At 42.2% G+C, this 24,009-nt stretch overlaps 1 protein-coding gene and 1 long non-coding RNA gene across 2 annotated transcripts in view; one reads left to right on the top strand and one right to left on the bottom strand.

Moving 5' to 3' along the window:
- The first annotated feature begins 8,123 nt into the window (after positions 1–8,123).
- LOC120371996 (carboxypeptidase B-like) overlaps positions 8,124–24,009 on the top strand; it is a 27,834-nt gene continuing 11,948 nt past the window's right edge. Inside the window, exons 1-8 of the mRNA XM_039488607.1 lie at positions 8,124–8,194; positions 8,303–8,378; positions 13,546–13,670; positions 17,542–17,641; positions 17,735–17,836; positions 18,674–18,775; positions 23,197–23,307; positions 23,400–23,490. Of these exons, the coding sequence (XP_039344541.1) occupies positions 8,124–8,194; positions 8,303–8,378; positions 13,546–13,670; positions 17,542–17,641; positions 17,735–17,836; positions 18,674–18,775; positions 23,197–23,307; positions 23,400–23,490 (778 nt within the window). The remainder of the gene's footprint in view (positions 8,195–8,302; positions 8,379–13,545; positions 13,671–17,541; positions 17,642–17,734; positions 17,837–18,673; positions 18,776–23,196; positions 23,308–23,399; positions 23,491–24,009) is intronic.
- Positions 18,682–24,009, bottom strand: part of LOC120371998 — a 7,238-nt gene continuing 1,910 nt past the window's right edge. The window contains exons 2-3 of the long non-coding RNA XR_005584687.1: positions 23,930–23,972; positions 18,682–19,692 (exon numbers count right to left, since the gene is read on the bottom strand). This is a non-coding gene — a long non-coding RNA (uncharacterized LOC120371998). The remainder of the gene's footprint in view (positions 19,693–23,929; positions 23,973–24,009) is intronic.

Here is a 24,009-nt window from a genome sequence, read left to right as displayed (position 1 = left end):
AGGATGCTAGTCTAGATGGACTGCTGGTCTGAATCAATATGACAGTTCCTCTGTCCAGCGATAGGATAATGAATTGAAAGTCAGGAGACTTGGGGTCTATTCCTGGTTCTGCCACTCAACTGCTGAGTAATACTGTGGTAAGTCACTTCCCCTCTCTATGCCCTAGTCTCTGGGGTGGTAGGACCCTCCATTGCTAGTACCTTGATTTGCTTTTTTCTGTTTAATCTTGTCAAGAATGAACGTCAGTCTTCAGACATGAATCATCTTCCACCCAAGAGTCAGATTGCAGCACTTGAGAACAGGTTTTCCGAAGGATGTGACTGCAATGCATTCGTGAATTAGACAGGCTGGAAGTGACAAATGCAAGGCTTTGGGTAGTATTAGCAGAGTTGTAAATATAATTTGAATGTCATTTTTATTCCAGACAGGAACACTTGAGGGAGTGGCAGTAAATTGTACCAGATGCTAAGTGCATTTTAACAGCGTTTTAGCTGTATTTCTCATATTCACAAAGAGGCTCCCATTTTAATTTTCAGGTAACTCCAGATTTTCTGCAGAGTACCTGGGAAGAGAGAAATTGAAATTATTTTGTATTGAAGCTTAGTGCATTAGTTGTTTGAGTTTTCTTAACATATGCTTAACTTTATAAAGCACAAACTAAACTTTCCTAGGACCTCGAGGAAGAGCAAACCGCTGAGAAGCCAGTTTCCTGCTTAGCAGCTCTGTTATTGCTCCGCAACTGCATCCACGCAATTAAATTTTGCGGGTTCAGAGTACAATATTTTGACCTTTGACTATTCCCAGAGTCTTTTATCCAACAGGTACACAGATGACATACAGACACTAGTCTAGACCGTCTACACATGTTATAATTAATAAATCCCTTTTGTTGCTAGATTAGATTATTGCACAAACATATCTAACAGCCTCTTTTGTAAATGAGTGATAAAAGTGGAACATTTTGAATTTATACAGTTGATTATCTCAAAATGCTTTCCAAAGTGGGAACAGACCCCAGATTCCTGACACCTACTCTCTTGCTGTAATTCCTAGACACACTCCCTACTGTAGAACATATATAGTGCCCATCTATAAAAAGGGAAATAAAAACAACCCAGAAAACTACAGACCAGTTAGTTTAACTTCTGTGCCAGGGAAGGTAATGGAGCAAGTAATTAAGGAAATCATCTGCAAACACTTGGAAGGTGGTAAGGGGATAGGGAATAGCCAGCATGGATTTGTAAAGAACAAATTGTGTCAAACCAATCTGATAGCTTTCTTTGATAGGATAACGCGTCTTGTGGATAAGGGAGAAGTGGTGGATGTGGTATACCTAGACTTTAGTAAGGCATTTGATACAGTCTTGTATGATATTCTTATCTATAAACTAGGCAAATCAGTTTAGATGGGGCTACTATAAGGTGGGTGCATAACTGGCTGGATAACCATATTCAGAGAGTAGTTATAAATGGTTCCCAATCCTGCTGGAAAGGTATAACAAGTGGGGTTCCGCAGGGGTCTGTTTTGGGACCGGCTCTGTTCAATATCTTCATCAACGACTTAGATATTGGCATAGAAAGTATGCTTATTAAGTTTGCAGACGATACCAAACTGGGAGGGATTGCAACTGCTTTGGAGGACAGGGTCATAATTCAAAATGATCTGGACAAATTGGAGAAATCGTCTGAGGTAAACAGGATGATGTTTAACAAAGACAAATGCAAAGTGCTCCACTTAGGAAGGAAAAATCAGTTTCACACATACAAAATGGAAAGAGACTGTCTAGGAAGGAGTACGGCAGAAAGAGATCTAGGGTTATAGTGGACCACAAGCTAATTATGAGTCAACAGTGTGATGCTGTTGCAAAAAAAGCAACGTGATTCTAGGATGCATTAACAGGTGTGTTGTGAGCAAGACACGAGAAGTCATTCTTCCGCTCTACTCTGCGCTGGTTAGGCCTCAACTGGAGTATTGTGTCCAGTTCTGGGCACCGCATTTCAAGAAAGATGTGGAGAAATTGGAGAGGGTCCAGCGAAGAGCAACAAGAATGATTAAAGGTCTTGAGAACATGACCTATGAAGGAAGGCTGAAAGAATTGGGTTTGTTTAGTTTGGAAAAGAGAAGACTGAGAAGGGACATGATAGCAGTTTTCAGGTATCTAAAAGGGTGTCATAAGGAGGAGGGAGAAAACTTGTTCACCTTAGCCTCTAAGGATAGAACAAGAATCAATGGGCTTAAATTGCAGCAAGGGAGATTTAGGTTGGACATCAGGAAAAAGTTCCTAACTGTCAGGGTGGTTAAACACTGGAATAAATTGCCTAGGGAGGTTGTGGAATCTCCATCTCTGGAGATATTTAAGAGTAGGTTAGATAAATGTCTATCAGGGATGGTCTAGACAGTATTTGGTCCTGCCATGAGGGCAGGGGACTGGACTCGATGACCTCTCGAGGTCCCTTCCAGTCCTAAAATCTATGAATCTATGAAATGTAGTGCTTCTGTTTTGCAGTTTAATCCGGAAATCTGATGTCATACTGGATGACAGAAGATAGAGAGCCTGTTTATTTTACCATTAATTGTACGAATAACCAGCTGAAGCAACAACTCTTGCAGGCCATTGTAATAAATCAATGTGCTGCAAACAACAGACAACTGGTTACACATCACACACGTGGGGGACTTGGGACTAGAACCCAGCTTCTCTAGCCAGAGGTCTCTACCACTTGAGCTAAAGGACAGCTTCTGTAACTGTTTGTACCAGTAGATCCTTTATCCTTGCTGTGGTTCAGCCACTAGTGGGCAACACTGACTCACTCAGTGATACCCGTTAAATCTCACAGGAAGCAAGTAAGGAGAAGAAAAGTCCAAAAGAATGTATGATGTACAGTATGTTTCCTCACAGCTGTGGTTTGCCTACATCCCAAATTCTTCATAAAACAGCTTTCATCTGATAGAGCCACGGAAACCTAATACCCAATAGGTCACAGGAAGCTGTGGCATCAGCCATATCTTTTTTGACCAAGCATCCCAAAAGGCTGAGGTTCTTTGTTTGAAGAGAGCTTTCAGGGGGTATTGGGCCAGCAGTATATGCAGTCTGAAATCCTCCCAGTCAGGAGGGAATGGGATGTCTCTCCCTATAACACCAAGCTCCTTCTGCCTCATTTCCTCTCTATAGGTGCTCACTAATGACTGGGCCCAGCTGCTCCTGCTTCCTTGTCCTATACCTTGAGAAATATTCTTCTGGGTCCTAGGTCCCCAGTCACACACCCCCAACTCCAGTAGGTATACCCTGTTTTATAATGAAACTGGAGCATAGGGGAAAACTTGAGGTCTTCTTCCTATACCCCATTAGAGATGGCCTATCAGGCATTGCCACTAGCTATTTTTGCCCTGAGAATCCTCATAAATGTGGGTTCTCTGCTACAGAGGGGGCTCTAAGGGGACAGAATTGGAGGGGAACAATATGCACCCCTCCAGCCATGTCCGTCCCTTTCCTCACCCCATCCAGACCCTGTCCCCTCCTACCAGACAAATCCCAATTCAAGGAAGTGCCCTCAGATGGCCTAAGGGAAGGAGAATGTGGCCACCAAAGGGGACAATCTGGTCCCAGCACATTAAACTATGTCTGCAAAGGTGAAAATAATGGAAGATATCTATGTACAGCCACTAAAACAGCCTACCTCAATAATTAGGGTTACCCCAGAACAATAAAGTTGAAAAAGCCTTTGATGAATTAAAAATATAAATAGAGAAAAGGATACAACAAAGCTTGGCACATAGGCTTGATGGCAGATTCTGCAGTTCATGATATCTTCAAAGAACACTCAAAGGTCATCAGAATATATTCAATAGCAATATCTTCCAAACTCAGGTTAAAGTTCAGGTATTACGTTAACAAATAAATGAAGGCAGGAAAGTTCCCATTATTCAAACATGTGTTGGTGTTTGGTTACATATATATGACATAGTTCAGATTTGGGCATTCATGAGTTTCTCATTAGTCTGTATTAACTCTTTGGAGCATAATAAAGATTTTCAACCAGGATTACAAGAACCTACAGTATTTTGTGACCGAGAGTACTGGAAAATTTTAAAACACAGTTCAACCAGATATCTGAGTCAGGAAATCTGTTATCATGTTAGAACTAGAGCACAGATATTATTTATACTCGTAGTGTTGGACTCCGTATGATAACAAATAGGGCAAAAGGCTTCACAGGATGAAGGGTGCTTGTGAAATGGTGACACTAATATGTATTTTTCCTCTTATCAGTCTGTACTTAGCCTTCACATGCATCTTCAAAATGGAGCACTGCAACATTCATGTTCTTAAAATTGAAATCAATAAATTGCTGGGAAAGTTGATTCCCTCTGGAATATACTCATTTATTAGTACACATCCTTTATTAGAGTTCATGTAACAGAGCCCAGAGAACGTTTCTTGCAAGTGGCAAAATTCTATGTGGCTTGAATGCTAGAAGATGCACAAGCAATAATGACCAGAATAAAATTGTGGTGGCCAATAAGGTTTTTTTTATGCATTAAATAACTTACTCCTTGTTGATGAACTCCTAAACCATGATACATGCTGTCTCTTCTGTTTGTTTGTTTATTTGTGTTTTATTTTTGGTTAAAAAAAAATCTTGCCTTCCAATCTTTTCAAGAAGATAGGCAATGTGCATAAACAAAGCTACCCAATTCTAACCTTTTCTGTCAGTTCCTAGTATATATGGCAATGGTTTATTCATCTATGTCCAGCTGATGTGCTATGGTCTTGTACTCATAAAATGAAGGGAGCAGCTGGTCTATCCAAATTTAATTTGCTCTTTGATTTCTCCCTGGGCTGCTACTTTACCATACCGATATTGAACATTTATCTAATGCGGTTAGAAAAACAAGCCCGTGTTTAGAGCTAGCTTATGAGATAATTTGACACATAATCATCAATCCTGGGATGCAAAATGAACCACTTCAATGAGATTCCATGTCACTAGTTTTCTCTGACCTAATCTGTGATGGACACAGCAAAGACTGTCATCAGAAATGATAATATTCTACATAGTTTGGCAGCTCAGTAGTACTAGCAGTAAAGCTGGGTTAGTGATTGTTTTGGAAACTGCATGAAAAGGCAAAAAGAATTTCTTAAAAGTGAATTCAAACACTGAAATCTGACAGTCTTCTATTTCTGAGATGCTTCCTAGAGCTCAACAGGGAATGATGACATCTGAGATTTATTTGATTACTTCTTGTGATCATTTATTCATTGCAAGTTCTGAGCTTGATCATTCTGCACTATTGTCTTAGCAATGTTCATGAGACCATACAATTTTATCAAATATGGTAGAGCTCATCTTAAAATTAAAACTTTTGAAGTCCTTGCATTATTGTTTTGGCAGTTTGTCAGAATAACTCCTGCTGTCATCCTGCTTAGCAGACTTGACTCTAAGTAAGATTATTGTTTGTGACAACGTGCAGTGTTACAAAATTAGGTCATTAGTTGTAAATTAAGTTCAATCCTTATATTTTGGCAAATATAATTCTCAAGTACATAAGATACGTGCAATTTGGGAATCTTGTTTAACCAACAAATTCATCAGGGATCAGACTGTTAGGTGCAAATGGCTGCATATGTTGGATGTTCCAGTCTTAAAGTATTTCTAGGCTGTTCAGTGTAGTTTTGCAAAATTGCCTTCCAAGAGTATCATAGGATATTCAGGTGTGGAATCATGTTCATTCTTAAAAGAGTGTGACAAAGTTCCTCCTCTGCCTTGATGTGTTCTGCGCTTTCTGGTGGATTTGCTCGCCTCAGAGGTTTTCAGCAGTCTTCAGTTTGGCTCCTTTTGTTAGTGACACAAACCTGCCGTTCACTCGGCTAACCTCATCACAGCCAGCATGGGGAAAAGGAGGAGAATAATCCCCCGCAGTCTCTGCTGGCCCACCTAATGGGTCGGGGGACAGGCCAGAGACCTTCCCCTCTGGTGGGACCCACAGTTCAGATCAACTCCTCTTATATCAAATAGGGAATTGAGGGGATGGGGGGAACCCAGCCCCACCCTCTACTCTGGGTTCCAGCCCAGGGCCCTGTGGATTGCAGCTGTCTTTAGTGTCTCCTGTAACAGCTGCGTGACAGCTACAACTCCCTGGGCTACTTCCCCATGGCCTCCTCCCAACACCTTCTTTGTCCTCACCACTGGGCCTTCCTCCTGATGTCTGACAGCACTTGTACTTCTCAGTCCTCCAACAGCACACCTACTCACTCTCAGCTGCTTGTGTGCCTCTTGCTCCCAGCTCCTTGCACACCCTCACTGACTGCAGTGAGGTCCTTTTTAAACCAGGTGCCCTGATTAGCCTGCCTATCTTAATGGATTCTAGCAGCTTCTTAATTGGCTTCAGGTGTCCTAATTAGCCTGCCTGCCTTAATTGGTTCCAGTAAATTCCCGATTGTTCTGGAACCACCCCTGTTACCTTACCCAGGGAAAAGGGACCTGCTTAATCTGAGGCTTGTATATCTGCCTTCTATCACTCTCCTGTACGCCCGTCCACTTCCTGGATGCCAATAGGATCACTCTCTTGTAGCCACCTGGCTCGACTCTGTCACCAGAGGTATCAACAATTTGGGTCAAATTCAAACAGACATCTCGGGATCAAAGAACCTAAATTACATCATGTGCACCCACACTAGCATTGAGAGTAGAACAGACTAAATGGAACTTATATATTGCATAAAAAAATGCATCATAAAACTTGTGGCAGCAATATTTCTATAAAGGAGAAAGTTTTGTCTGATTAGTGCACTGAACTAGTGTTTCGTCATTATACATAAAAGGATTTGTTTATCAGGATATATTATATAATGTAGGGTCAAAATCTGTAGTCCTTATTTGAGCAAAAGGCTCACTGTATTAATTACATTTGAATTCAGTATTCATTTTGATTGTTACAGGCCTCCAAATTTGATAGACAATGTTCATCCTCATACTCAGCACAACAACCCTGAATATTTGCTCACCTCTGTTGAAAGCCTCATGGAGCTATTTTTAAGTAGAATTCTGCTATGCTGATGAATATCTGAGAAACATATTAGTTATTTCAATCATCTGCATTTCCAAATTGACTCTATAGTTTCTAAACTGGGAATATAAATTTGTTGATCCATTAGTTAAAATCAAAATGCAAAAGTGCAGCCATAAAGTCCAATTCTGTCTTTAGTAACATGTATGGCTGAAGCCCTAGAATCTACAGGACCACTCAGACATAACTGAGGACAGAATTTAGCCCTTACATTCCATTTTTTGTACATCTGGGGATAGCCCATCAAAAGAAATTGAAAGACTAAAATACAAAGTTTAAGTTAGTACCACTGAACACCATTAAAATGAACCTATTGCTTGGTGAAGTGAGTAGTATGACATCTAACTATCAGAGTTATGTGTTGTTATGAGCAAAATAGGGGCAAGTACTATTTTTCCTTTGCAATCACCTGTGTGAAACGGAGGGAACAGCTGAAAATTTGGCCCTTTATTTATATGACTACATGGCATTAGATTTTCTTTGTCCATATGCGGAGTAGAGTAGAGTATTATGTAAGCATTCAGCATATATGAAGGGTTAGAGGCAAAGTCCTCCTAGACATTTAGATTAGAGATGCAATCATCACCTAGACAATCACAAGCAATGATCTCCACCTCGCTGAATGACGTACAGGGTGTGTATAGTGCCCCTGTGGACCAGAGATATACTGAAGGCCCAATTAGCATACAGCTTGTGCACCCAATTTGTTCTCAGGAACATCCATTGAATTACTTTGAATAAAAATTCATTAAAATTGTTCACCAGTAATTCACAAGTGAAAAAAAAAAGAGCAAGATTATCACATACATTCTCCGCTATGAATAGGTCATCCAGTTTTAGTGGTGAGTGCCCTGAGCCAGCTGTGAGACTCAGCTCTGTTTCCACAGGTGTGCCACAAAATACACAGATGATAAACAGTGTACAGATAAAACAAGGACAGGAGAATAATCAATCAGTTAATGAAGGGCTGCTTTGCTGTGTGATTAGTAACAAACAGGATAAACCGGATTATAAAAGCAGATGAGAATAATCACACTCCCTCTATTTCTAAGAAAATGTGGGCTGTATTGGTTCTTGTAGGTGCTGCAGCTGCTTCAGCTTCACTTCACAGACACAACTTTGACGGGTAAGAATTCAAATTAAGGTTAAACCGGCACTTTTTTGCTAAACAAAACTTTTAGCTGATCTGCCTGTTTTAATCATGCCTTTTTCTCCCGCCTCCTCCATCGCCAAGAGACAAGGTGTTTCGTGTAATACCACACAATGAAGAGCACGTAGAATTCCTCAACACCTTGGCCAGCAACATACAGGTAAATAAGATGGAATTGGGTGGGGGAATAGACTGTAATTTAACGCTCTTTTGTTTTATCAATACTGATCTAAGAAATACTGTATGTCATACTGCTGAATTAGAAGCCTGATCCTGAGTCCATTCAAGTCAATGTGAATTTTCCTGTTGAGGGAGCAGGACTAGGTCACAAGACAGGAGCTAAATAAACACATTTCTAGAAAATCTAGCTGAATAATCCAAGCTGCATGTTAAAGCACATAATGCAACAGACTCTAAAAAACAAGAGAAAAAATGTGTGGTACGATACTTTTGAATACGTGTTATGCTAAACACCACATGAAAATTCCGTTTCCAGTGGTTTTAACTTAATAGTTACAACAGAATTTGGTCACTTAGAAATAACCTAAAAAACTAGGCTCGCATCCAACTTCAACTTTCCTTTAGCCTCTCATGCAATATATTTTCTTCCTTGGATTTTCTTAAAAGCTTCCTACCATACCCAATCAAGCTGCCTGTTTTTTTACTAACCTTGATGTAGATATATGGTGACATGGCGATGACGTGAGAAAAAATAATAAAGACAGCAAATGTGTTTTCAATACTTCCCTTCAGCTTTGATGTAGTAAAATAGCTGTGGAAAGAAAAAATGCCATCATCGGTGAGATGAAAACATGATCTTTTTAATGATATGCAGAAGTGGAAGCACTATCACCAGCAATCGAGTGATATATGAAAAGGCAAGGCTATTGGTGTGCCACTGCCTCCTCATCCTCATCATATAAATTACCATGCCATACTTTCTTTCAAGTGTGCCTTATAAAGGAATTAAATTAGAGGGCTGGTTTTTCTTTTTCCTACAAAATGAAAATCAAAAATCTATGCAAAATTATGGCCAAAATAGTTGACAGTCAGGATTAGTAACCAATTCTGGGATAACAGTTAGCTCACACACAAATACAGCATTCATGGATGGACACACCAGCCACAACCTCTCTTATACTTAGGGAGGTGATGGCCCGAGAGGGGGCATAGCCAGGAAAGATGGTGAATTGGCTCCTTGCACAGCACCCTTTACTAATTGGAGTTTAATGAAGCCACCAGTGAGATTGAAAACTGACTTCTCCAACCAGTAAACCCAAGGGAAGTTTGCAGAAGTACCACCACCAGTCCTCTTGGGGCTGAACTCCCCGATCTGGGGAAAAGAAACAGGTACAATTTGCATCTTGTACCAGATTTAGTGAATTAGGCCCCAAATTATTTATTCACACAGTGATTCCCATCTTACCGATTTATGTACAGTATGTGTACAGTGCACCTGTGGACTAGAGAGACTCTGTGAGCTCAATTCTGCAGATACTTTGAACCCAGAATTCGGATTGATCTGAATAGGAGCGAAAGGAATGCAGAAGCTGCTCTTATCTGTTAGTTATAATTCATGCAAATAATAATAAATTTAATATTTATTCCGTATACAGTAATAATGGGGAAAACATGCTGGTGCCCATATAACAGCAGACTTGGTTATCAGGAAATAACAATATGGACTACAAAAGGACCAAGAAAACTATAGTAATCTTTGCATCAAAAATTACTATTCCAAATGAAATATACTTGAAAATATTTGTTGTTTTTGGAATCAGAGTTGCCTGTGCTTTAAAACATTTATGCTTGCCAAAACTTCCCCACTGAAATCCTTCAAAAAGAGAAAAAAAAACTTTGAACTATGCTGAAAATTACAGACTGTGAGGAAATTGCATAGTAAGCAATATTCACTTAAGGAATGGTACGACACAAGTGCAAGTAAGATATAAATAAATAAATAGAGCAGCAACAGAAACAACAAAAGATCTGATTTTTTGTATTACTGTTAGGAAGAGAAAGTTATAAATCTTAAATAGTGAACACACATTTATCATTGTATATTTCGATGACACCACTCCCTGTTTACATTATTGTAATCCCCAAGGTAATAATATTTTGTTCATTGCTTAGATTCCAAGGAAAAAGATGCTTTAGAAATGTCTTTACTCACATCAGTAGCCTTTACTCATGCAAGTAGGCTTAGTTAGTCCCAGGCAAAATATATACACCTTAAAGTATAAATACAAATATAGCCCCTACGGCAGTGGTGCTCAAACTTTTTCAGCAAAAACAACGAGGAGTCCTTGTGGCACCTTAGAGACTAACAAATTTATCTGGGCATAAGCTTTCGTGTACATTGGCCAAACCGGACAGCCTCTACGCAAAAGAATAAATGGACACAAATCTGACATCAGGAATCATAACATTCAAAAACCAGTAGGATAACACTTCAATCCCTCTGGTCACTCAATAACAGACCTAAAAGTGGCAATTCTTCAACAACAAAAAACTTCAAAAACAGACTTCAGTGTGAAACTGCAGAACTGGAATTAATTTGCAAACTGGATACCATCAGATTAGGCCTGAATAAAGACGGGGAGTGGTTGGGTCATTACGAAACCCAATACTAATTTCCCCCTACTGTGACTCACACCTTCTTGTCAGCTGTCTGAAATGAGCCACTCTCATTACCACTTCAAAAGTTATTTTTCCTCCCTTGGTATCCTGCTGTTAATTGATTTGTCTTGTTAGACTGACCTCACACTTGGTAAGGCAACTACCATCCTTTTATGTATTTATACCTGCTCCTGTATTTTTCACTCCATACATCTGATGAAGTAGGTTCTAGCCCACAAAAGCTTATGCCCAAATAAATTTGTTAGTCTCTAAGGTGCCACAAGGACTCCTCGTTGTTTTTGCTGATAGAGACTAACACGGCTGCCACTCTGAAACTTTTTCAGTCCCCTTCTCCCCCAGTAGTGAAATCTGTCCCTGCCCCCCTCCCGTCCATTTCTGCACAACCAAGTCTTCCTCGCAGACAAACTTGGGCTAAAGGCAGAGCTGGGGGCAGAACTGGGGATCGGGGAGGAGCTGGGGCTAGGCACAGACAGAGCCAGGCTGGGGGTTGAACAGGGGGCAGAGTGGAGCTGTGGCTGGGGGCAGCGATGAATGAGGGCAGAGGCCAGTTGGGAGTGGAGCAGGGGGCGGAGCGGAGCTGCGGCTGGGGACAGAGCTGGTCTGGGGACAGAGAGGGAGTGAGAGCAGAGCTGGGCCTGGAAGTGGAGCAGGACTAGGGCCTGAACAGGGTTGGGGGGAGGAGCGAGGCTGGTAGCAGAGCTAGGCTGGGGACAAAGTGGGGCTGGAAGAATGGCGCTCCCTCCCTGCCCCCTGTGGGGGCTGGCTCCAGCCCCACCACATGCCCCCCGAATGTTCCTCCAAGGCCCACAGTTTGGGGACCACTGGCCTATGGACCTAAGCCTATAAGCAGCTATCCAAAGTCAGACCACTGAGCTCCATTGACGTTAATAGGGTTCTATCCACATTGAGTTTATTGCAGGATCAGGGCCTAAGTGCCCAATCCTACAGTCCTCATATAGACAAAATTCTCACTGAAATCAAGAGTTTTGGCTGCAAGAGGATCACAGTTGGCATTAGTGAGACCATTACTGTAACACTGTGGAAGTTCCAGTGTTCACTCTTCCAAAAAAATAATGAAAAATTGTAAAGGGTTGGAAAAGAGCTAAAAGAATGATCCAAGGTCTATAAAACTTGCCTTTCTAGTGAGAGACATAAGCCCAATCTATTTAGTTTATCTAAGATAAGGTTAAGGAGTAACTTGATCATGGGAAAGAGATTTCAGTTAGTAGAGTGCTCTTTAAACTTGCAGAGGAAGGCTTAATAAGAATAATGTTCAGAAGTTGAAAATAGATACATTCAGAGTATTAAAAAGGCAGAAAGTTTTAACAGTTAAGATAGAATCATAGAATTGTAGGACTGGAAGGGACCTCGAGATGTCTTCTAGTCCAGTCCTCTTTACTCAAGGCAAGACTCAGTATTATCTAGACCATCCCTGATAGGTGTTTGTCTAACCTGCTCTTAAAAATCTCCAATGACGGAGATTCAACAAGCTCTCTAGGCAATTTATTCCAGTGTTTAACTACCCCGACAGTAAGTTTTCTAATGTCCAGCCTCAACCATCCTCACTGCAATTTAAGCCCATTGCTCCTTATCCTATCCTCAGAGGTTGAGAACAAATTTTCTCCTCCCTCCTCCTCCCTTCTCCTCCTTGTAACAACCTTTTATGTACTTGAAAACTGTTATCAAGTCCCCCACTCAGTCTTCGCTTTGCCAGACTAAACAAACACAATTTTTTAAATCTTCCCTCATAGGTCATGTTTCTAGACCTTTAATCATTTTTGTTGCTCTTCTCTGGACTTTCTCCAGTTTGTCTATATCTTTTCTGAAATGTGGCACCCAGAACTGGACACATTACTTTAGTTGAGCCTAATCAGTGCAGAGTAGAGCAGAAGAATTACTTCTTGTGTCTTGCTTACAACGCTTCTGCTAATACCATCCCAGAATGAAGTTTGCTTTTTTTGCAATAGTGTTACACTGTTGACGCATATTTAGCTTGTGATCCACTATGACCACCAGGTCCCTTTCCACAATACTCCTTCCTGAGCAGTCATTTTCCACTTTAATAATTATTAATTCATTATTGATTATAATTAATCATTGGAACAACTTACTTAGAGACATGGTGGATTTTCTACACTTGACGTCTTGAAATCAGGACTGGATATCTTTCTCAAAGATGTGCTATAGCTCAAACAGGACTTATGGTCTTGCTGGAGAACTTACTGGAAAAAAGTCTGTGGCCTGTGTTATGCAGGAGATCTCACTTGATGATCATAATCATCTCTTTTGTTCTTAAAAATATATGAAAGATGATATTTCTAATTTACTTACTCAGATGGACATACACATTTGTCCAGAAGTTGTCTTTGAACCTGCATGCTCATCTCCTGACTTAGGCCCCCAGCTCTTAAGTACTTTGCTGAACTGAAATTTTGGAAAGCTGTCACTGCCATCTGAGCAAAACTACATCTCATAATGTGTGAACTACATGCCCGAATACAATCATTGTAGTTAATTTTCCATGTGATTTTATGTTTAATTTTGGAAAACTTAGGTAGATCAATGGAATATAGTCCTGGTGCTGTCTTGAGTTAATGAAGTTACCATATTATCACTATCAAGCCATAGATACCAACCTAACAATCACAATCACATATGTATTTATTTTCATCTGTTCCGCTTTTCAGATTGATTTCTGGAATCCAGAGACCATCACACAAGTAAAACCAGAAATGAGAGTTGATTTCCGAGTTGAAGCAGACAAGTCCTCTGATGTTGAGAGTCTCCTGGAGCAGAGTGGAGTGGAATTTGAGTATGTTTTTTTCTTATTTGATATTTTGAATATAAGAAGGGTAAATACTGAGAAAATTTACCCAGCCAAACCTCCCATAACAGAAAGGCCTTCCCATAACAGCCCTCCCACAACAGAAAGGCATAATTGTTAGGTAATATATTTATTAATTATTATTATTACTGTAGCCCCTAGAGGCTGCAATTAGGATTAGGGTCATGGGTGGTGGATATCAAAGGCTGGGGGAGGCTGAGCCTCCCCAAACACAGCCCTGCATGGCCCCGCTCACGCTCTGCCCGCAGACTCCCTCCTGCTTCCCAGCACTCTGCTATGGGCAGCTCTTCCCCTGTGGCTGGGGCTCTGTGCTGGGACTTATGGGCATCGGCCTGTGGCCAGGGACTCCGCCCGGCGCTCCGGGGCTGAGGGCCACGCCACCCGCCTGCCCGGCACTCTGGGGCTGGGGACGCTGGGGGCTTTGACACCCGCTCACCTGGCGCTCTGGGAATGGGGGGCATGCTGCCCGCCTGGCACTTCAGATGGGGGGTCCTGCACTGCCCGCCCTCCCAGAGCTCTGCAGCTGGAGGCACTCGGGTGGCCTGGGGCTGGAGCCGGGGGATGGGCTGGCAGCCGCAGCATGGGTGGGGATGCTGGGCTCCGGCGGCAGGGGCGGAGCCCTGGGAAGAAGGGGCAGGCTGGCTTCCCCAAGCCAGGGGCTCACCCACTGCCCATGATAGGTAGACTCTGTAAAACATATAGTAAGAGATTTGAAGAATTTACAGTATAAAAAGTCAAAATAGACAAAAGGCAGGAAAAGACAGAGGCCCAGCAAATTGAAGTGAATTGCCAAAGGCCACACAGCAGTTCAGTGAGACTGGAAGAGGTTTCCTCACACAAACAATATTTTCATTTATTTTTAAGTATCATCATAAAACTAGAAAACCTAGATTTCACAGACCCATCTGTTTACGAAATAATACCATGGCGCTTTCTGAAACAATCTGTCCAATACAATACCTTGAGCAATGTGATTTACTTACAACAAAGAATACTGAATCAACTCCTCTATTTATTATTGAATGGCTGCAGAGCTTTGTGGCTTGAAAGCTTGTCTCTTTCACCAAAAGACATTGCCCAATAAAAGATATTACCTCACCCACCTTGTCTCTGCATTAAACAATGTCTCTGATGGTTAGAAATTCAGCAAATTAGTCAGCCTATTCTTATGTAATCCAGGAAAAGATCTCTTGGGTGCAGTGCCTTCAGTTAATGCTTCCTCCTCCTGAGGTCACTTGGAATCTTTCCACTGACTTGAATACAAGTCAGATCAGGCCTTAGGTGGAACAGTTGCAGTATTATATATATTTTCAAGTCCTCTATTGATCTCAAGGAAGTTCCACACTTTAAATAATGCTCTAAGGAGAACAGTAAATAATCAGTCCCTCCAAATAGGTCCTGGATCCAGTTATCATCATGAAGTTGTAAAGGGACCATACATATAGCTTCTTACAAAGTCTTCCAATATATCTGATGCAGGACTATTCAGTCCCAGAAGCTCCTAAGAGATATCACAGCAGCACTCAAGCAGGATGGAAGAATTCTGATAGTCCTCATGCCCACACAGTGAAGGACTTGTGCTGCTAAGTCACTTAGGCGCCTTTGAAAATCCCACCTGTAATTTATATTTTCAAATGACTATGCAAACACTGAGCCAGGATCAGCAGTATGTTCTGGCTCCTTTGTGCCACTCTGGGGCAGCTGCCAATAAGATTTATGGAGTATAGTTGTAGCCATGTCAGTGCCAGGATATGAGACCCCCGAGGTGAGTGAGGTAATATCTTTTATTGGACCAACTTCTGTTGGTGAGAGACAAGTTTTCTGAAGAAGAGCTCTGTGTAAGCTCGAAAGCTTGTTTCCCTCACCAACAAAAGTTGGTCCAATAAAAGATATTACCGAACCCACCTTTTCTCCCTAATAAGATTTATGGCTGACTTGTGTCACCATAGTAGTACAAAACAGCTGGAACATATGGATATATGTGGACCATTAATTGTATAGTGGGTAAGTGAGTATTATCTCATTTTACCAATATACAGAAACAAACACCAAGTCAAGTGGCAGAGCTAGATTAGGGTAGACAAGCTTTTGGCTCACAGCCCCATGCTCGGCTCACTAGATCAAACTCCTTCCTACTAGATCATGCAGCTCTCATTAAATTAGTCTGTTTAATCTGTTAAATCTGTGTTTTCAGTCTGTTAAGAATCCATCCCTGGAGACATTTACTGGAGCTCCTTAACATATCATAGGACAAATGTATGCAAAATAACTAATGCTAATGGAACATTTACAAAAAAATTACCACTAATATTAAAGCAGAGACCTCAATAGTTATCAGCGGTAGTAACGTTATTTCATTAAAAGACATTAAAAGACCAAACGGTTTCTTTTTCAAGTCTTAAGGAAACCACAGCAGAGCTATTAATGCTTCACTTGCTGCTATAATTGTATTTCTGACATATTCAGAGTAGCCCTATGAAGGAAAGACCCATATATTTTGGCAATAAAAATATAATCATAGTTCTTAAAAAGATTATTTTCAGTGCTCTTACTGCCCCCTTATAGCATAAGAATCCGTTGAAAGTAGGATTTTCTCTTTGGCAAAGGAGTTATACTGGTATGTACTAGAATTTCCTACAATATACATGAATTTGCACAAGTTCATGCACCTGTCTTCTGACTGCGGGGCCATGAGGGTCGCAGGGTGTCCCTGACAAACTTCAGCAGAATGTCCTTGTGACAGCCAAAGTAAATACAATTCTTTGATCTGCAGCTGCAGTGCCCTGAAATTATGTCAATGCAACCAGTTCAAGTGTTTGTTATGAAGGCTGGCGTCACACAGCAAATTGACCTCTTGCTCTTCTATCCAGATCACTTTGATCAAGAACATATTGTTTTTGCAAATTTTGACCCTCTTGCCATTCAGGGTAAGACAAGCACTGGGAAAACAAAAAGTTAGAGTAGCTGGAATAAAAGCAAACTGTCTCAAGGTACTGCCTGATGATAAGCCTTATCCATTAGTCTCAGTCCATGGGAAAGGTGAGTAGCAGAGATCCAGTCAGAGGCAGAGAGGACTTCAGTGCCTATGTGATGTTTGTTTGTTGGATGACTGCATTCACCTCGCTGCAGCTGGCATACAACAAATATAGTAGAGCTGAGATTATTGTTCTGTCCATTGGCTCTATGAGGCTGCCAAACCACACCTGAACACGGGGAGTTTGGTTTGACAGAGTGAGGGTTATCATTTTACAGATGTTTGCTCGGTGGTGCCTTTTCAATGCATTGGGATGTTACATCATCATGTTGTGACATTATAGGGCGAATGTCATTCTGTGCTATCAACTCAAGAAAGGCCCCATTCTCTAGAAGCCCATGTCCACAAGCAAAAAAATGATGGCCACATAAGCTCACACTGCGGTGAAGGGGAGTGGGCTGCTCACAGAGGAAGAGCACTTGCTCCATGAGCTTATCCTTAGAGCATGGGGAAAAGAAGGTTGTTAACTTCCCTGCACCTGACCCAAAAGAGCCTCCTCAACCCTCCCCTCAACTGTGGACAGTTGAGAGCAAAGAGCTGACCTGGTGGACAGCTGCTGGCCAAGAAGAGCCCATCCTTGGAGAAGAACATAAGGCAAAATTAGATGTGAATTCACCGTACATTGTGGTCAAGAATGTAGTTCCAACCCAAACACTTCATTTCAGAATCACTGTAGTTCCAAATGGTAGATCAATGACATCTGCCCAATGCTTTCTCCTGCAGGGAAAGTCAAATTTTCTGGACAATTTCACCCCACTGACAAGTCTTCTTTCTATATTTGATATCACTGTGGGCTTATTGCAGAATTCTGATTGACAACCTGAAGACGGTACTTGATGCTCAGTTTGACAGCCATGTTCGTGCTACTGGACACAATTATGAAAAATACAACAACTGGGAAACGGTAAAATCTATCAATATGCTACATTCTTCATTCATTAATTGCTTTGGAACTGGGGTTAGAGATGCCATTTAACTTAATGGTTGTATTAAACAGATAGCTGCTTGGACTGCTGACATTGCTGCTCAGAACGCAAACCTTGTCTCCCGCACTGAGATCGGGACTACATTTCAGGGACGGCCCATATACCTCCTGAAGGTGATTGTTTTTAATTTCTTTTTAACAGTCTGGTCTGTTCTCGTAACAATAATAAAATTACAATATTTATTAAGGCATCACTGACTCTGACATATATTATAAATCCTCTAGGAAATCAAAACAGATTTTGAGAGCTACTTTTATTGTGAATTTTTATCCTTTTGATTTAAGGTAAAGGGTTTATAGAGTGAAACCCATAATAAATATTTTGGAAGTTCAGACCTATCAATTTAACCACATTCCTGTGAGCAATGTAAATGATAATTTACCTTTATGTAATTGTTCACGCCATCTGTTGTTTGTAAACCCACTTTCTATAAAGGGATCTATAAATGTCAGTCTATCTGGCAACAGGAAACAAACCCAATTTCTCTATCTTCTTCAGATATCATTTTCTGTCATCATAAATAAGATACCAAGAAATAAATGGGGGGGGGGCAAGAAGGAGGGGAGAAATGGAGAAACAGACAAAATTACTTACTCAAAACAACACCAGCATTCACTAGAATGTATATAGCCAACTTGGTCTTTTCAGCTAATACTACTATCATATGAAATCTACCAACACTATGTAGTAATGAAATATTCTGTGAAAATATGATCGTGTCTGCATTAATAAAAAATAAAGCAAATAGGATTGTACTATTTTAATGTGAACAACTTAATTGTCCAGAGGGGCAAGAATATACTCTGTTAGTATTAGGTTTTCAATTTAATCAAGGAATATAGCTCATACTGCTGTCAAGTTTCACCTTTAGAGTCACTAGTCTGGAGACAGAATATTAATAATTTGTACACCAAATAGGTTGTTTTTTCATGACATTTTATTTACTATAGGTGGGGAAAAGTGGTTCAAACAAAAAAGCCATCTTTATGGATTGTGGTTTCCACGCAAGAGAGTGGATCTCCCCTGCATTCTGCCAATGGTTTGTGAAAGAGGTTGGTAAACTCAGTAACAAAAAAGAGTTTTCACAAAATAAATCAACTTTAGAGGAAACTGACACAGACTGTAATAAACGTGAAATAAATACAATAATACGATCTCTTGCAGTTCAGTCCTTGGCAGTTTCTAATCCAGTGCTTTCTAATTTTATTCTCTGATTTGGGATTTCGTTTGGAATAATACAACTTGGGCTTCATTGTCTCCTTGATGTGAAGTGTATACACACTGAGGGCCGGATCCTCAGGACTGGCCATTTGACACCTGAGCAGCTTGTGGAAACAAAGAGCATCAGGACGCATCAGGGATGTGATGACCCCTGAGGGGGCCATTCCAACATTCAGGAATTGCTGCAATCTGGGCTGCTTCTTGTCACTGGCCACATCCACTACACCAGGGACAAGGCTGGGAGGCAGAGGCATAGTGCAGGCTATTCTGGCTGTCTGCCAGGGTAATCCCAAGGCAACCACTCAAGTTTGCTTTGAGGTTTTAAGTATTGCCCTTTAATTTCCATTAAAATTATTTAAAAGAAATGAGCTACCCATTTTCACTGTGGTAGGTGTGACTAGAATCCCCTGTGCATCTATGTATAAAGAGAGCGGTGATAGATGGACAAACCAATGAATCTGCTTCATGTTTATAGTATTATAACACTATAGTAACACCACAAATCCAGTCATGCTCCTGGCTCAGTTTGTGGTGTAGAAGTTTTGACACTGAATTCAATGGTTCAGAATTCAGCCGTGTGTGGTTTTAAAGAATGGGAGAAGTCAAGGTAAACTGTAGAAGGCATCTGAATGTACATTATAGAAGTAGGATGGATGCCTGTCTTCCTAATGCTTCATATTCCTGGGTTCCTTGGAATCATTCTTTTTCTCCAAGAAAAGAAAGAGAAAGGGTGGAAGCTTTTCTTCACCTAAACAGAACAAGAAGATTATGGAAACGTAATCAAAGGCTGGGAAGACAGCTCCCTGAATGTTGTATTCAGGGGGAGGAAACTAATAATGTTGGTATTATTTGCCTTAAACAGAGTTACCACTTCTTACCAATAAATATAATTTGTTACATATAATAAGAAATAACATTTTTCTGTAACTAGAAAGCATCACCTTCTAGTACCTGAGACGCACACGTGAGGTGAGGTTCACTCCATGCTGGTTTTATGAATTCTAAAAAGAAATATAAGTTTCTATTCTCTCTCTCTCTCTCTCATCTCCTAACACTACATAGGTAGGGAGTGCTGGTGAACACTGTACACACAGCCTCCTCTAAAGGGAAAAAGATACACTCCTCTTCAGTAGAATAATCTTTAAAAAGCAACCCCATGCTGCTTAATTCTCAAATTTTATAAAAATTCCTACATTTAAAGCTTTTAAAACACAAGCAACAGGAGATAGTTAAAATCCAAACAAAGGAAAACCAAAGCATTTGATTGGCTCATGCTAGCATAGACATAGTGGTGATGTGGCTAATCTTCCTGTCCTCCGAGAGACATCCATGTAGTTTTGCATAAGGAGCAATGGAAATTGAAAGTGACAAGTAGATGGGCAAGTGATCTCTTTATCTCCCAGTAAAACTGAAGATAGTACCTGTTACCATTTTTCTTTTAGCAATTATTTTTACTACAATCATTTGGGGGGGGTGTTATCTGAAACAGTCAATATATGAATGTACTCGACTGAAGGTGATGACTTTCTTCAGTGGTTTTGGGGAGGGAGGAAGTACTTTAACATTATGATCCTCCTTTGTTTATTTAAAAGTGCTACTGGACACAAATGTCCAAAGGCAGAAAGGAAAGGCATGAGCTGAGTTAGAGAATATGCAAAAGGCAGGAAGAAGCACCAGTTATCATGGGCGCCAACTTATATGGGCTCGTGGAGCTAAAGCCCCAGGAATATTCAAAATCAGGGGCTCTGCTCCACCAATATTTGGAGCTAGGTTTTGCCCCTTTAAATCCCAGCCGCCGCAGGGAATCAGAGGGCTCTGGGCTGCCCGCTGCTGCGGGGAGCCCAGAGCCTTTTAAATCTCAGCCGCGGCTGAGAATCAGAGGGCTCTGGGCTGCCTGCAACCGCGGGGAGTCCAGAGCCCTTTAAATCCCAGCCGCGGCCGGGAATCAGAGGGCTCTGGGCTGCCCGCTGCTGCGGGGAGCCCAGAGCCTTTTAAATCCCAGCCGCAGCCGGGAATCAGAGGGCTCTGGGCTGCCTGCTGCGGCGGGGAGCCCAGAGCCTTTTAAATCCCAGACACGGCCGGGAATCAGAGGGCTCTGGGCTGCCCGCTGCAGTGGGGAGCCCAGAGCCTTTTAAATCCCAGCCGCGGCCGGGAATCAGAGGGCTCTGGGCTGCCTGCTGCGGCGGGGAGCCCAGAGCCTTTTAAATCCCAGCCGCGGCCGGGAATCAGAGGGCTCTGGGCTGCCTGCAACCGCAGGGAGCCCAGAGCCCTTTAAATCCCAGCCGCGGCTGGGAATCAGAGGGCTCTGGGCTGCCTGCAACCGCGGGGAGCCCAGAGATCTTTAAATCCCAGCCGCGGCCGGGAATCAGAGGGCTCTGGGCTGCCCGCTGCTGCGGGGAGCCCAGAGCCTTTTAAATCCCAGCCGCAGCCGGGAATCAGAGGGCTCTGGGCTGCCTGCAACCGCGGGGAGCCCAGAGATCTTTAAATCCCAGCCGCGGCCGGGAATCAGAGGGCTCTGGGCTGCCTGCAACCGCGGGGAGCCCAGAGATCTTTAAATCCCAGCCGCAGCTGGGAATCGGAGGGCTCTGGGCTGCCCGCAGGGGCAGAGAGCCCAGAGCCCTTTGAATCCCAGCCGCGGCGGCTGGGATTTAAAGGGCTCAGGGCTCCCCGCGGCTGCCAGCAGCTCAGAGCCCTTTGAATCCCAGCCCCTGGCTGCTGATTGCCCCCTCCCCGGACTCCCACCCCCTATCTAAGCACCACTGGTCCTTGTCCCCCGTTACCCACTCCCAAGACCCCTGCCCCTAACTGCCCCTTGGGACCCCAGCCCCTATCTAAGCCTCCCTTCTCCTTGTCCCCAACTGCCCCCTCCTGAGACCCCACCCAACTTCCCGCCAGGACCCCACCCCCTACCTGTCCCCTGATAAACCCCCTGGACTCCCATGCCTATCCAATTGCTGCCTGTCCCCTGACTGCCCCTCCGAACCTCTGCCCCATCCAACCCCCCCTGCTCCTTGTCCCTTGACTGGCCCCTGGAACCCCCTACCCCTTCTCCAACCTTGTAATCTTGTGGCACTGACGCGTTGTAGCTTCATTTTATATCGGCTTACAGGGCGGGAGTGGGGGGGCACCACCATTTTGGGCCCCACCAAAAATTATACAAACCTGCCGCCTATGCCAGTTATCCCAGTAACCATAATCTGCTTTTGAACACTGTTTATCAGTCAACAAACTACAGGCCTGATTCTCAACTGCTTTGCACCCTCTGTAGTCATTCACATGTGTGCAAAGTGAGGGAAACATAAGTGCAATACTACCAGATCAGAATGGCAGCTTTTCTATGCCCCACTTACACTCACTTTATACAGGTGTAAGTCTGTAAATGATCACACAAAGCACAAGGCAGTGGAGAATCAGGCCCTATAGCTTTAGTGAAGGAGTTTTGATGATGCCTCTGTGTGCTAAGGAAAGGAGTGGGGAAGATCATGTAATGTTCCATTATCTATGCTTTTGAGACTGTTTGTGATGAGAGCTTGCCAGAGTCAGAAGTGTATCTATTGTACTGAATGTCTCAGGAGGATCCTCTCTGTACAATTCTATGGGATATTTTCTTGCATATTTTCTTGTATGCAAATAAAAAGTTTTAAGATGGTGAACTACAGGGACACAAGAGCCCTTACAGAATATGTGGCCAGGACCACTGAATACCTCTAAATAGGAAGTCATTCTTTGGAGAGCTGAGTCTGCCCACTGGCATGCTGATTTAGTGCATTGCTCATGATCAGTTCTTGTTCATCTATGCAATGTTAAGTTAGATGAATAATGCTGCTTTAAAAGAGTAGTGTGGTTCTAGCTGATATAACTTGGGATTTATTCCTTGTTCTTTCCAGTACTTAAAAATATCTCAAAGCTTCAGCCTGTCTCATGTCAGAATATGGAGTGTACAGAATCACTTTCCAGTGCTAAACTATTATCGTTAATTCTAGGGTGCTTGGGCCAGAGCCAAAACCCACTGAAGTCAGTGGAAAGACTCCCATTGACTTCAGTGGCTTTTGGATCAGGCCCTTAATGAAGCAGGCTACCTCAGAAGAATATACTTGCACTTTTGGATTTACATTGGAGGACTGGTTTGCACAAAAGATTATGCATCAATGCAAAAGACAACACACACTTGTGCTTTTAAAAATACATTTCAGAACCACCAGCAATTCCTGATTCCATGAAAACAACAGCTCTCTCTTTAATCTATATCTAGGCTGTTAGTACCTATGGAAGTGATACCCTTATGACACGTCTTCTCAACAACTTGGATTTCTACGTCCTGCCTGTCCTTAATATTGATGGCTACGTCTACACCTGGACCAATGTATGTACACTCTTCTTTCTGAACAAGAATCTCACTGAATGGGTCAAATACTGTAACTATCCATTAGTATTCACATGCACTTTCCGTTTCAGTACCGCATGTGGAGGAAGACACGTTCCACAAACTCTGGCAGCAGCTGCATTGGTACCGACCCCAACAGGAATTTTAATGCTGGGTGGTGCAGTAAGTATTTTCTAATGTTTGATTAAAGTTAACATTGAAAGGTGCAGCATGTAACATATCAAAGGGATGCTTCCACAAAGATGCTTCCCTCACTCCTAAAGTTGGTCCTTCCAGGCCTGGAGGAAGGATCATCATCAACGTACTTTAGGGAAGCTTACACCGTTGTTGTGCATGCTACACCTGTTCCTTAGGATGAACAGAAGACTTCTGTCACCAGGGCTGTCAGTCTGGAAGTTTCTGTGGGCACTGAATTCATACCGGGGGAAAGCATTGTACTAAAGCAAGAAAAGTGACAGTCACTAGACTTCCACTCTAATTCCTGGGAGTGCCCGGTGTTATGCAGCAGACATTCAAGGAGAGGTCCCTAATAAAGCACTGCAGGTCAACAGAATTGTTTACTTCTCATACATTAATTCACTTACATAATATGATGACTTACTTCAGTAATGCATGAAATGGTTTTATTCCTCCAAATATAGTAGCTGTGAAAGAAACAACAAGTATTTGCAGAATGCTATG

This window comes from Mauremys reevesii, linkage group 9, assembly GCF_016161935.1.
Source record: "Mauremys reevesii isolate NIE-2019 linkage group 9, ASM1616193v1, whole genome shotgun sequence".
In the NCBI taxonomy this organism is placed as follows: domain Eukaryota; kingdom Metazoa; phylum Chordata; order Testudines; family Geoemydidae; genus Mauremys; species Mauremys reevesii.
This window is presented reverse-complemented; position numbering and strand designations above follow the sequence as displayed.